The 13442-nt window shown below is 42.7% G+C and overlaps 1 protein-coding gene across 1 annotated transcript; it reads right to left on the bottom strand.

Moving 5' to 3' along the window:
* Positions 1–3258: 3258 nt before the first annotated feature.
* Positions 3259–11688, bottom strand: Ca3 (carbonic anhydrase 3). The gene is made up of 7 exons (XM_051196888.1): positions 11535–11688; positions 10647–10844; positions 8466–8584; positions 7054–7146; positions 6055–6117; positions 5252–5407; positions 3259–3859 (listed from the first exon to the last, which is right to left on the bottom strand). The coding sequence occupies exons 1-7, from the start codon at positions 11566–11568 to the stop codon at positions 3740–3742; spliced, it is 783 nt and encodes a 260-aa protein (XP_051052845.1). The 5' UTR covers positions 11569–11688; the 3' UTR covers positions 3259–3739.
* Positions 11689–13442: the final 1754 nt, after the last annotated feature.

The raw sequence follows: 13442 nt of genomic DNA, 5'->3' as shown, positions 1-13442 counted from the left end.
ATTTTAAGTGTCTTTAATTCTTAAAATATCCTCCCTATGGATATGGTTACCATTTCTACAGACAGAGAGGACAACCCCTCGTGTTCTCCTGTGCAGCTGTGTTTAGCTCTATACACGAAACAGGACTACAAACTAACTTCTCAGTACTTACTGATCTCATTCTTAGTTTAGTAACTGCTCCCCTGGTAGCTCTCAGTCTTCCTTTTTCAGCTAAGGTTCTTAAGAAAAAGTAAAACTCCTTCAACTCCCTGGCCAGTCAATATCAATAGATAAGAGCAAATATGCAAGCAGTTCAAAACACTTTTAAAAGCTTAGCAACTTAGATGTCAACGTGACTAAAACACAGGACAGCTTTTAAAGGCTACTATTTGTAACAGTGGCTTTATTGCCATCTAGTGCTCAAAATGAAAATAACAGGTAAATGAGGTTAGGCTTTATTTGCTTTTAAAGTCTTACCACCCAGGGAGTCATTTAATTACCAAAAAAAAAAAAAAAAAAAAAAAAAAAAAAAAAAAAACCATTAAATTTACATACATTAAATATGAGCTAATTAAACTCTGACATACAGAGTTATTGTTTCTTCTTACTCTCATTACATTCATATGCTAAATAATAAACTATACATGTCCAGAATTCTTTCTTATATCACTTAAAGCCTTAAAGAAAATTGAGAACTAATTTTCAGTAGATGCAGTTAATGTGTTTTGGGGCCATATGGGTTTATTTTAGGTCAATTTTTTCTGTGTCAGTAGTTATTCTGGTATCTGATGTATTACCATTTCAAATCCTTCCAACTGTATCTAAGGCTAGTTCATCTCAACTAGATTTGTTTAATGACCTAAGCAGCCACAGTAAGATGCTGAGAACTATAGCTTTTCAATGTCTATGTTGAATAACTCCCATCCCTCCACAAAATGATTCAGTTAGTCTACATTTGGAAACTTTCTACATTGGTGTCCTGAATCATTATTTGCCTTCTCATAAACACAGTGTCTCTCCATTTTACAAACACAGGGACTATAATGCATTTGCACCCTTCAACATAACCGCCTGCCACTGTTGCTCTCCTTGTAGGCTTTTAAGCATGCCATTATCTGAACATCATGAGATACTTAATTTACATCGGTGTCTCCCCTCTTTGAAGTGTTTAGATACCTGCAGTTACACCCTGAGGAATAAGGTTGGCGTGTTCTGGAGCCTTTTCAGATGGCAGCTCCTGGCGCACTGCTCTGCAAGCCACAAGAAGCCTGAAGTGCAGTTGTTTGGAGGCCTTGACCTAATGTGGAAAATGATGGTCATGAATGCAGAAGTGCGCCTGTCTTCAGCACTCCAAAAGGAATTCATTACGGCACCGCATCATCACGGTAGTGAGAAGGGGGAGGTGCTCAGATGATTGATTGTCATGTGCACTATCCGTCAATGACAGAGATGTCATACTAGGTCTCCATCTACAGACAATGAAATGATTTTTCAAGAAGATGTGAACTAATAGGAACCGAGGTGGTATTTGTATTACCATTCAAAGTGCTGTGAAGTTCAAGAGGCTGAGCTTTCCTGGACGCCTCTGTTTTCATGACATCATCTGTTCATACAAAACTCGCAAGTGTGTTTTTGCTTTTGTTTTTCCTTTTTCTGGACAGAGTATAAGGTGACAGGCAAATGCTGGTGATAGGGATAGTGCCCATCTGTGCTGCCCTTGTCCTTATGGTCCAGGGAGACAGCCGCCTCCAGCCTTGTTCAGCCTGTGTACTAGAATAATAACAATTCCTAACCAAGGTGGGCTCATGTGGCTCCCACACACAGCACAAACAATGGATACATTCTTCACAGGGCTCTGAACATTGCCAACTAAGTACCCTGAGACAAGCAGCTTGTGTATTACCACTAATGATCAGAGCTCCACACCTCCTAATTTCAAGGGATTTAATTAACACATCCTCTTCACACTGACCAACCTGGTTTTACCTCACCCAAGTGGTAATCTATTAAATAACTTTAGCCTCACAGGACTTTGTCACATGATTTGACTTCCAGTGTCTCGGGGCTCTCCTGACCCAGGGCTATTTTCACTCTTTAAGGCCATGTGCTAATGGCTGCCCTTTGCCACAGTAGCTAACATAGACCATCCAAAGAAGCAATGAGCAATAACCCAAACCTCTGACTGTACAACTGGACTTTGTGTCTAAAGATATTAAATGTACTATAAGGTCAAATATGTGCTTTCTATGCTGTTGAGACACACCATGCTGAAGTACATTTTTAAACAATGATATAAAAAGTGTTGTCTTGTGGAAAAAAAAAAAAGTACTAGCTGGTTTCACTGGCCTGAACGCCAGAATCCTAATCAGCTTGGACTGACCAACACCCACTGCTCACATATACAGTTCAGTTAGATTCCCTTTTTCCTAAGGATGCAGCATCTGAATTTAGAATTTGAATTATTGCTATCCTGGGTTTCCTCAATTTTTATCATTTATAATGCTTTTCCAATAATCAACACACACACAAAACATAATCTTATTAGAGGAAATAAGCCAGACTCAGAAAGACAAATATTGAATATTTTCTTTCATATGTAAAACCTAGGCTTAAAGTTGTGTGTGTGTGTGTGTGTGTGTGTGTGTGTGTGTGTGTATGTAGATATAGAGGGTCGTGAAACCAGGAAGGGGATCGTGATGGGGGGAAGAAAGAGATCTTAAAGGGGGAGGACAATGGGATCCATGTGACATTAACGCAGAAGAGGGGACTGTTGGAGGGCGGATGTGACAGGAAAGGGCAGTGATGGAGGAGCTGAATTAGAACAAAGTGTAATGACTTCTCTGCGTGAAAATGCCAAAATTAATCCTTAATGTGCTACCTTAAAACAAGTGTTTTAATATAAGTCTTCAGTGTACAAAAAGATTACACACATTTTTCATCTGCATTCCATCTTATAGTTTCTGTGAGCAGTGCAAACTCTCAGCTTCAGATAGTATCCCCTCCTTCCTGTTCCAGAAATCATTCAGTCTAGACTCAAATTCAAAAGACACCAGAGGCAGTTCTTACTTTTATTATTATGGTGATGATTTTAATAGGCACGCCAAGATAAAAGTAGTGAAATGAAAAAAGAAATGGCCCTACTTCAGGCAAAGAAAACCAATCTTTATGAAGAAGAAATTCAATGCTGGATCAAACATTTTAAAATACCTGATCTTGTGTGTGTGTGTGTGTGTGTGTGTGTGTGTGTGTGTGTTACAGACAATTAAGACCAGGCAAACATGGTAGCACACAAAATTTTAACGAGTGATGGAGTTTTGCTGGTATTTAAGAGTAAAACAAAACGGTCTTAACTTGTGCTTTCACTTAACTGTGGGAGAGTAGGCACACACCTCCATACCCACATGCGTAACATGAGCCATCACTTCTGTAGAGTCTGTACCTCAGCTGAGAAACAGGAACCCTGAGGTTCTGAGAAATTTAATATGCTCAGTAAGCCACTGGTCTCTATTTCTATTCTTCTATTTCTTCCTCACCGAACCCATACTAGAAATACTAATTTCATAGAAAAGGTGGTTATTACAAAAGTTAGGTGTGAAACTCATGCTTCTGGGTTAGATAGTGTCAAAAGGCATTGCGGTTTCTTGTGACTGCTTCTTTTTCCTCTGGGTGTTGGAGAATAGCTTAGAGCACAGAGCCCCAAGGGGAGGCAGTCAACTCTTCAGGGCATGTTTTCTTTCCTGCAGAGGGCAAACCGGGAACCTCACTTGAAGGAGGCCCTCACCACCCTACCCTTGACTGGCTGCGGGGGGCGCCAATTCCCCACCAGAGGCACCGGGGGCTCATTCTCTGTGCTGGCGAAGAGACTGCGAAGCTTGGCCATCTGTAAGGGCAAACAGACTGTCAGAAACTGTCGGCTTTGCACGAGGGGCCAGGCAAACCACAAAACCAGTCTCCAGGGATAGGTTGTGAGATGAGACACACCAGCTCATAACATAAACATTTCCTTACACCCAGGTCCTCCTGCTCTCTAGGCAACCGCCTTTCCCACAGAATTTCTCCTGCACTGTAAACTGAGGAGTCAGCATGCGGTATACACTTTATATAGAAGGGGATGATGCCAGCAAATGAGAAACACAATGATAGGCTTCCACTGGATAATCAACTCAGGTATTTATGAAATTACTTCAAAGGACAAGAAAGAAAGTAAAATCGGGCTGTATGTTAAAATGTTAACTGTTTCTTTTCTTTTTGTTTCTTAAAGGATGAGAAAATATGAAATTCTCATAAAAATATTATGTCTTGGTAGTCGAGATGGTTGGGTGTGTAAAGGTGCTGATGGCAATTCTGACAAACTTTGATGCCTGAAACCACAGGGCAGAGGACTGCAAGTTGTCCACTGACCATCACACGTGTGCTCACATACACACACACATACACACACATACACACACACGTATTATACTTTTAATGGTAATACATATTATGCTCTAGTAATAAAATGGTTAGCTTTCCTCATTTAAAAAAATGTCATTCCACTTTCAAATTCTTTACCAATGAACAAGACTGTTAAAGCTAATTCTCTCTTTATTTCTTTGTTTGCTTTTCAGGGTCCACCCTGGAAGAAACGTATGAGCCACTGGTGGTCTTAGGCCAAGGGGTCAGGCTGGTGAGCTGATCTGACTGTGAGACATCCCTGCTCCGGGCTGTGAGCCCTGTGTGTTTCATTTTAACTATGTTCTCCATGGCTACACCCACTTAGCCTTCCTTGAAGCCCTGTCTTGTACATGTTGCCAGTCCACTCTTTAGATGAATGGAAGGAAGGCAGGAGTAAGAAAGAAGAGCTGCCAGGGACTCTTAGGAATAGACAGACTGTGACGTGGAGTTTGTACTTCTCGTCCTTGTAGAGAAATTGATTTATGTTTCAGAAGCCGAGTCTCAGCTCCTGTCCTGGTAAAAGCTGGAGGAACGCAGCACTGCTCCCCAGGCCTGAATTTGTGCTCTCCCCCTCCCCCTCTACCCCCAACTCTAGCCAGTCCTCATGCATACTGAAACCCAGTTCGGGAACCCACCTGCTCTTACAAGACTGCATTGTCTCACTATCCTGGGGAAGCTCCCTTCGGACAAAGCTGAACAGGCCGAGGGAATGTCTAGAGGGCAAACTGTGAGCCACCTGAGGACCACACCAGCAATCTGGCATTCAGCCTCTATGGGCCTTTAGCAGGTGCCTTCTTCAGTCCACAGTTAACACACAGGGCTCTGCGGCTGCACGCACCTGGTCCGAGCTCACGGTCATGGGCTCCTTCAGCAGCAGCCACACGATGCACTCCTCGCAGGGCGGCGTGGTGAAGGAGCCATGGTAGGTCCAGTAGTCCCGGCAAGCAGGGAACAGGCAGGACGGGTCGAAGTGAGTGAAAGGAGCCTCCTTGCCCTGCAACACGGGCACAAGCACTCTAAGCGGGCATGCGCACTCGGCGACCCCTAGAGTCCTCACTTTTACAAGAACAGATTTCACTAGCGGAAAAAGACAGCAGACATTTGAACAGGTTCAGGCCCCTTCACCAGTACGCCTCAGATGGAAAGGAATCTGCTTTATGTTCTGACTTGATCTGTTACAGCCACTGCAGCATTTTATTCCTTGTTTTCACCGTGGGTGGGGCAGCGATCCTGTCCTTTCTCACGGGGTGGGGGGGGAGACTCAGACTGAACTGCTTGGGAGTTGATTTGAAGACTTTGACTTCAGTACATTTCATGCTCAGAAGAGCCATACTTAAAAGCAGCTACTTGGAATAATCTCAAAAACAACTAAAATGTGTCAGTTAGTTAGAAGAGTTTACAGTCAATAGTGTGTGTCTCACTCACCTTCCTGGGGAAAGACCTTATCTGACAGACTGACCGACAAGTGAAATAGCAGATGTGCAAATGCTCTAAGGACTCAACACTAGACAAATACCAGGGCATCTGCTTTTGTATGCAAACATATGATATTCATCAGACGCTGGCAGGTTTTATCTGCAATTAGAAGACAATTGCTATATTCTGACTTAGGTTTGCAGCTCTTATATGATTTGCTCTTACCTTAGTCTTAATTTTGTCCAGGGCATCAAGAAAAATCTGGAACTCTCCTTTCTCCCGTCCTATCTGTAAGAAAATAGACATCCAATACGATACTTTCCCCCTCCTTCATAACTGGAGATCATCATAAAAGCTGATTTGACCCATCCAAGTGCAATTGTTGTTTATAAGTTTTCCAATGCCTTGGGTTAAGCTAAATATTCACTCTGAAGGATTATAGAATATATATTTTCTGATCTAAATTTGGATTTCAGTTCTCTGAAGTACAAAACCACAAAATTACACCGTGGTTCAACTCTATTTCCTTGACCCTCTCTGCAAAGTCATTCCATTTTTTAAAATAATTTATTTTTAACTTTTTAATTGTATGTGCATTGGTGTGAAAGCTATCAGATCCTGGGGAACTGGAGTTATAGACAGTTGTGTGCTGCCATGTGGGTGCTGGGATTTGAACCTGGGTCCTCTAGAAGAGCAGCCTGTTTTCTTAACCATTGAGCCATCTCTCAGCCCCCATTGCATTTTTTTAAAAGAGCCAAAGCAAAAGTAGACTTTTATGTTTCCACAACCAAATTGTCTTTCCCCTCCTAGTCCTCCCAGTAAATTCAGAACCTAGAACAAACTAGGTCATTCTCTGGCTTAAAATGCAGATTGGGTTGCCACAATGTTCATGTGTTAATGTTACTAAGTCCTATTTAAACCAAGGCTGGCTGAACAACACACACATTCCTTGTGCCATCCTAGCCTGAGATCCTGTGGGTGGTGCCCCCCTTAAGCTGAGAGGAGGTCCAGCCAGGCACTTGGCATCACAGAAGTTCCCAGCACTGGCTTTCTGGTTTCCAGTGTGATGCTGTGTTCATACTTGCCCTTGCCCTTGCTTTTGCCTTCATAAGCTTTAAGCCTCTTCCCTCACACATGCTTCAAATATAAGGGAAAAAAATGTAAATGATGGCCCCCTAAACTTTCTGAATGAGAAAAAAAAATTATCGTCAAAGTCTACCTCACCTTCAGAAAAATGCCAACAACAGCAATTCCGTCGGGTTGCTTTAGAGCTTCTCCAAAGGTGTTGTATTTTGGGTTCCAGTGAACCAGGTGAAGCTGAAACCACCAAACACAGGCTGTAAGATAAATCCTTGGCACATGAAAATGAATGTTATTATCCACAGGAGACCCAAATGTGTGCAGTCTCTAGGTTGTTGCTGAATACCCCCCATGGGAGTTGATGGAATTCTAAATATTAATAAGCAATACTTTGACGTTCAAATAAAAAAGTGCATAAAACATCTGCTTCCTTGTAGACAGAGCTCCAGGGTCTGGCAGCAAGCTTATCTTAATTCAGGACATGGGTACAGCTTAAGTAATCAAGTTGCCCATATTGAGTTACTTAGAATGGCAAGAGAATAGTTTGTACCTGTTAAAAATATATATTCAATTTCAAAAATGTGAGATGATTCCATGTACAAACCTCAAATTCAAAGACTTTTCCACATTTGGAGAAAAAAAAAATTAGCCTGAACTTTCTCCAGTAGTGGAAAAAATGTCTAGTCAAGGAGATAGTCCTAATAATTTATTGGTCTCTACCCCAGCTCTTTAGATTGGCTGTAGAGAAATGGCCATACCACTCTAAATGTGCTGGATGTCAATCTAATCTGGAAGCCAGCCAGGCCAGGCCTGGGTAGCACATGGAGTTTCTTCACGTTTTATTTAGCCAACAGTTAAGTTCTCAGTGATGTCCCCCAAAGGGATCAACTACAGTGTGCTGCCATGGTCACATTTCCATCCCATCCTAACATCTGCTTTAGAAAGAAGGAAGCAGGAAAATTAAGTCCACTCACTTCCAGGATAATGCTATACAGACCAGATTTTCTAATAAAAAAGGGAGGTGGCCTATCTTATTCCATTTGCAAGTTACACCTTCTATAAGATGCGTACACACACGAGCATATTTCCTTAAGCAAGCAGAAATTAAGGATTTCTTGTAATCACTAAATGTTGTTTTTGAAGCACTGTATGTACTCATAAAAGAGATATCCGAGCCAGTCCATCAAAGACTAGGCCTAGCAACTCTGCCTCTGTCACGTAACCCTTATGTCACCTATTTGTAACCTCTTACAAGTGGTTGTAGTGGGTATCAAATCAGCTAATGCACACAGTTGCTTCACACACTTTAACTACCTTGCTGTTCTGGGTCTATTCCAGACTATGCTGATTTCTCAATATAATCTGGAGAATCTTCATGGAGGATGCTGGCCCACTTGTCTGCTTCTCTCTGACCTAGGATTTTTGGTGGCTTCACTTCATGCTAAAGCTATAATATCTTCAGTGAGAGGCCGGAAGCACAAAGCATACTGCAGGTGTTTCTAAGTTTCCAGTTTTGACCATTTGAGACCTGGAGTGGATTGGGCAGTTCCTCCTACCTCAGCGGCATACTTTACTCCATCCACTGTGTGCTCAGAGCCATGGTCATCCGAGGAACCCCAGTGAAGATGAAACTGTCGAAGTCGATAGGGCCCAGAGAGAGGACCACCCCTCAGCACTGTGAGTAAGATAATACGGTAACTGGTGAGTCCTCCCCTTGCTCTGCAGAGCCCCATCTGAGACCTGCACTCTACACCATGAGTACAAGATGACACTTCCGGGAATATGGAGACATCTCCAGGTGTTTGTAACTTGAAGTCGGAATATATCAAAGTAAGAATTTTCTTTTCTCTCTTATTTTTGCTTGTTTGTCTTATCCTTTTTAGCACTTCAGGAAACAAATTAAAGTAGCAGATATGCTATAAGGACTCTGAGGACAGGTCAGTAGTGCAGTTCCATTGGGGAGAACTGGACACTTGACAGGATTTAGGTACGGTTTCTGAGTTCACACCCACATCATTGAGTGATCTCAGGCAAGATGCTCAACTTCTCTGAATTGGTCTTTGAATCTCTAAGAAGGTGATGATAACCCCACACTTTTTGAGCTGCTGTGAGGATTAACTAAGATCAAGCACTTAAAGGGTACTTATGTCACAGTGCTCTTTGAGGGATCACAGAGCAGGCAGGAATTCCTTGTTAGTCTGCCACTTTCAGTTGTGCGTTTCCTTAGACGACACGTTAGAACGCTCATACACAACTGCCCTGCACCGTGCCTGTTCAAGTCAGATGAAACAAAAGTTCAACATTGTCCCAGGAAGCTAGGCAGGGTAGACTTACCTAAATCTCTCATGTAGTTTGGCCCCGATTCATTCTATCTGGGGAGCAATTTAAAGGTTCAAATATCTTCAAGATTTAGCAATGTAAGTTAGATGCAAATAGCATTGTAACAGCAACTGTTTTAGAAAGGCTTGGTTTTCCCTCAGTGACACAGCCAAACCCACAGTGCAGAACAAGAACAATAATGCTAGGCTTGAACCAGCTTGATCATATGGGAAGGAGGTGGTTTGGTTTGTTGTAGTTTCCTCTCCAGTTACTGAGAATAGCTATGATCTGTATTCGAGTCTGAAGTATTGGACTAAACCACATTAAATCTCTAATATTCAATGTTTTGTTTTTAAAAATGGCATTTCATATGATTATGCTTTTGATTTTTTAATCTTGTTGTTTTTCCTTCCAAATGGAGTGCCAGCTTTTAAGGCAAAGGAAAAATGAGAAAGAGAAACCGAAAATAATTGCTCAAGAAATGGTAAGCTTCTGTCATCTTCTTTACCTGGAAGGTAGGAGTGCTCACTCTATCATTATTTCATATGACATCACCTGGGTGCTCACTCACGTATGCCAACAAAAATCTTTAGTTTATGGGGAATGTGGTTCTAGGAAACTGCATTCTTGATAACTAAAGAATAATTCTCATCTAGACTTGTTTGCAATGAAATAAAGGTTGCTCAATAGAAACGAAGTTTAGTTCTGGGTGCCCTGGAACTCATCAAAAAGAAGAACAAATTAGCCTTATATGGGTAGCAACCCTCTTGTCTCTGCCTTTTGAGTGTTGGGTTTATAGGTGTGAGAGCCACCAAGCCTGTCTGAAATAAAGTCATATTAGTCTTATTTTATTTCACAGATTGGTTACTAGTACAGACTTTAAAAAAAATCTTATGACTTTTCCAGTTTCACACTAACACTGACCCAAGAAGAAGTGGTCATATACATCAGAAACACTTGCCACAAAGATGCTTTAGTTGAATCCCAGTGGCCCTACCTTTTTCCCATTGGTTGGCCCCCTTCTAGTCACCCAGGGAAAAGAGGACCTAATTGATTTATTTCTGTTTGAGGGGGCCTGTTCTCCATACCATCAGAAAACATAAGGATTTCATCTCTCAGTATTCAGAAAGTCAGAAAGACCAACCATACATATTCTGTCTACAGAGTGTGTTACTAACATTTAGCTTGGGCACATGCCATTTTTCAGCAACAGTGTGACCAAAGTTAGTGAGATTGTATGACATTCTTTTTCATTGCATAAATATAATTCTTTACAACTATAGTCAAACCAAATGCCATCTCCATTTCAGGGATGAACTTCTCCCTCTTCCCTCTAATTCTGTTACTGTGTCACAAATTGCATCTTGCCAATAGATACTGAAAACACCCATAGACCCCTTCCTAAGTGCTATACTTACTAGACCTGTCGTAGGTATCATCAAACACTACTCTGCAGGTTTTCCCATTATTCAGGATGGTCTTAGCAGAGCCAGGATCATAAGATGCTGACCAGGGTTGCAGAGAGGGGTCATGCTTGATGTCTTTAGTATGTAGCTCAATGGGTGACTGGTTGTCCCCTTTGGCAATGGGATAAAGTTCATGCCAATGCTCAGGACCTAGAAAGTAAACAAAAATAATTTATTTACTTTAGTACATCCCTAGGCCTCTTTCCAGTGTACTAAGCCAGCAAAATACACATAGGCCAGGGAGTGTTTACAGAAAGGTCGTGGGTTCATATTAAGCAACATATATAGGAGTTTACATTTCAAACCTATTTAGAACCTCGCTCATCCATGCTGGAAGAGTATTTCAGTCCATGCAGTTCCCTCCCCTGGCTTGGGAATCATGAAGCCTGCAACGCTTATCTTTGAAATGAATCATATATTGATCACATGGTTTTGAATTACTTTTCAGCTTTCAGGCTGCACTTTTCTTCTCTTGCCCATGGCTGAGGGCTGGCTCATAACCAAAGCAATAATTGGTATATGGGGGGGGGGTCCCGGGTTCAAAGAAGCCAAGTGCTCACTGCTGAGTTTCACAGAGCAAGGTTCAACCGGACATCATTTCGGGTTAAGCGACTTCTCAGACACATCATCAAACCTTAAACTAGTTAACAGTGTGTCTCTGAGCTTCAGGTTCCTCTGTGGAAAGGAAAGCAATGAATCATGTTCAAAGGACCAGCAGCATGGGACACCGGAAAATTCTCCGTAAATGTTAGTTCTTAACTACTACTACACCCACGTTTTCCAGCACACTTGTGCAATGCCGAGGGCAACCCTGTAGTAACTTGCCCTGGTCCCACTCACCATTGTGGCTGGAGTAGCCCCACTCCTTAGCCATGGCCACCTTCCTTCTTGTTTCTCAGCGCTGGACAGCTCCTTCCTTATCTTCCTCCAGTTGTCCCGCAAAGTCCTCTAGAGTCCTGACTTTTATATAGGTCTCCTGCCCTGTGCATGGCCTTATTAGGTCAGCAGGGTGAGGCAGGGGGCTAAACTGGATTGGGGTGGTATTTGGAAGGCGGGGCGGGCGAAGCGAATGAATTACAAGATTTGGACAGCTGGCGGGTGAGAGGGTGGCAGGAGGGGTCAGGAAGGGGGGGGGGCAGAAGGTCCCCCTGCTTGGCTCTCACATGATCCCTGGCTCCTTCCCCTGCTCCCGTTGCAGGTTCGAAGCGGTAGGGCTTTCTAAGAGCTCCGGCGGCGGTACTGGTTCCCTTTCTGCCTTCAGCTCTTGGGGGTCTGGAGTGGCGCTGGCGCAGGCTGCAGTCCAGTTCCTCTTAGCGAGCAACTAAAGCTGCACCCGCCGCTCTTGCAGCTAACTCAGAAGATGCTGCTTTTCCCTGGGACTGGAGGACCACGGGCTGCGGTCTCTGAACGCAAAGGTTCCTTTTTCTGCAGGAATCCATTTAGGGGGGCGGGAAAGAACTCCTCTGATCCTCTAACTCGAGCCTGATTCCCTGTGGTAAACGTGTAAAATCCTGGGGCCAGAGATGAGGAGGAGCCCGAGACTACACGCTGCCCAGTCCCATTATCCTTTACAGGATGAGTTCCTAAGGCAGACCTTGAGAGCCTTTACATCCAGCCTAGCCGGTACGTTTATCCAGGCACAGCTCCGAATCCCGGGGCGGAGCAAGGACTCTGCACCCCAGCCTTTACCCAGCAGCAGTCTGAGACTGAGCCACACTGGGAGCTGTGCTCCGTTAGTCTCGGGACACCAAGAATACCCGAAGCTTTAGAAGGGCACTGCCGTAAAATGACACGCTACTTAAAAATTTCACCCTTCAAGACGTAATTAGAGACTAGACAAAACAGGAGGAAAGGGTCTACGGAATCGGTTTTGGAAGGTCATTTCTTTTCTCTCAGTCCTGTGTTGCATAATGCAATAAACCACACAACAGGAGACTAAAGCTGGAGTATCCCATGTGTGCATGACAAAGGTATAATTAGAAATATCTGGTTACAGTTCACACTAAAGAAGTCAATATAGCAAACGTTTGCCATTCTCGGCATATATTATTTAAAAAAAAATCTTGTGTGGGCAAGAATATCTTTTTTTAAAAACAAACTAGAAATTTCCAAGATTGCTGCATGCGTTTTCTTGTATCCTCTACTTTTTAAAAAATGACTCTGTTTTACTTTTCCTTGGGGGTTACAAAACCTGAGAAGGAAGTCTCTCCTCATGGCAAAGACAGCTCATCGGCTAGGCATTTGGAATGCCTGACAGCACTAAGAACCTGGACGCCAGGGGAGTCATTCTCCAGGATATTTTTGTGACCAGGCATCACTTGATCCACACAATAGCACTGTGGAATCAAGAACCCTCAGTTAGTTTGGAAAATCCAAGCAAACACAGGGAAACAAATGCCCTTAGCTCTAGGCTAAGGGGCCATGCACAGCTGTGTTTCTAACTCACGGTGATAGCTGCTGCTGAGTTTGGGATTGATAGAGGTGCTTTAAAGTTATCAGTACATGATTATTAGTGTTAATAAGCCATAATCTCACTCCAGGCCATCAACTGTCACACTTGCTTTTCTCTGACTTGGCTGATCAGGAGATTGATAGTGAAATCCCATAGTTACCAAAAGCTATTTGATACTGAGTATTGTATTAAGACATAGGGGATTATAAATGCAATCTAGGAATTTATCATGCTACTAATGTTTATGACAAAATTCTTTTTAAATGTTTTATTTGCAATTTAATAATGTACACAGT

Source organism: Phodopus roborovskii, unplaced genomic scaffold, assembly GCF_943737965.1.
Source record: "Phodopus roborovskii unplaced genomic scaffold, PHOROB, whole genome shotgun sequence".
NCBI lineage: Eukaryota > Metazoa > Chordata > Mammalia > Rodentia > Cricetidae > Phodopus > Phodopus roborovskii.
Note: the sequence above shows the minus strand (reverse complement) of the source record. Positions and strands in the feature narration are given on the sequence as shown.

Coding starts and splice junctions, on each gene's coding strand:
- Ca3 (XM_051196888.1), bottom strand. CDS start 11,568: ATGGCTAAGGAGTGGGGCTACTCCAGCCACAATG. Junction 10,845..11,534: donor GGGCTACTCCAGCCACAATG/GTGAGTGGGACC, acceptor TTTACTTTCTAG/GTCCTGAGCATTGGCATGAA. Junction 6,118..7,053: donor TTGTTGGCATTTTTCTGAAG/GTGAGGTAGACT, acceptor ATTTTCTTACAG/ATAGGACGGGAGAAAGGAGA.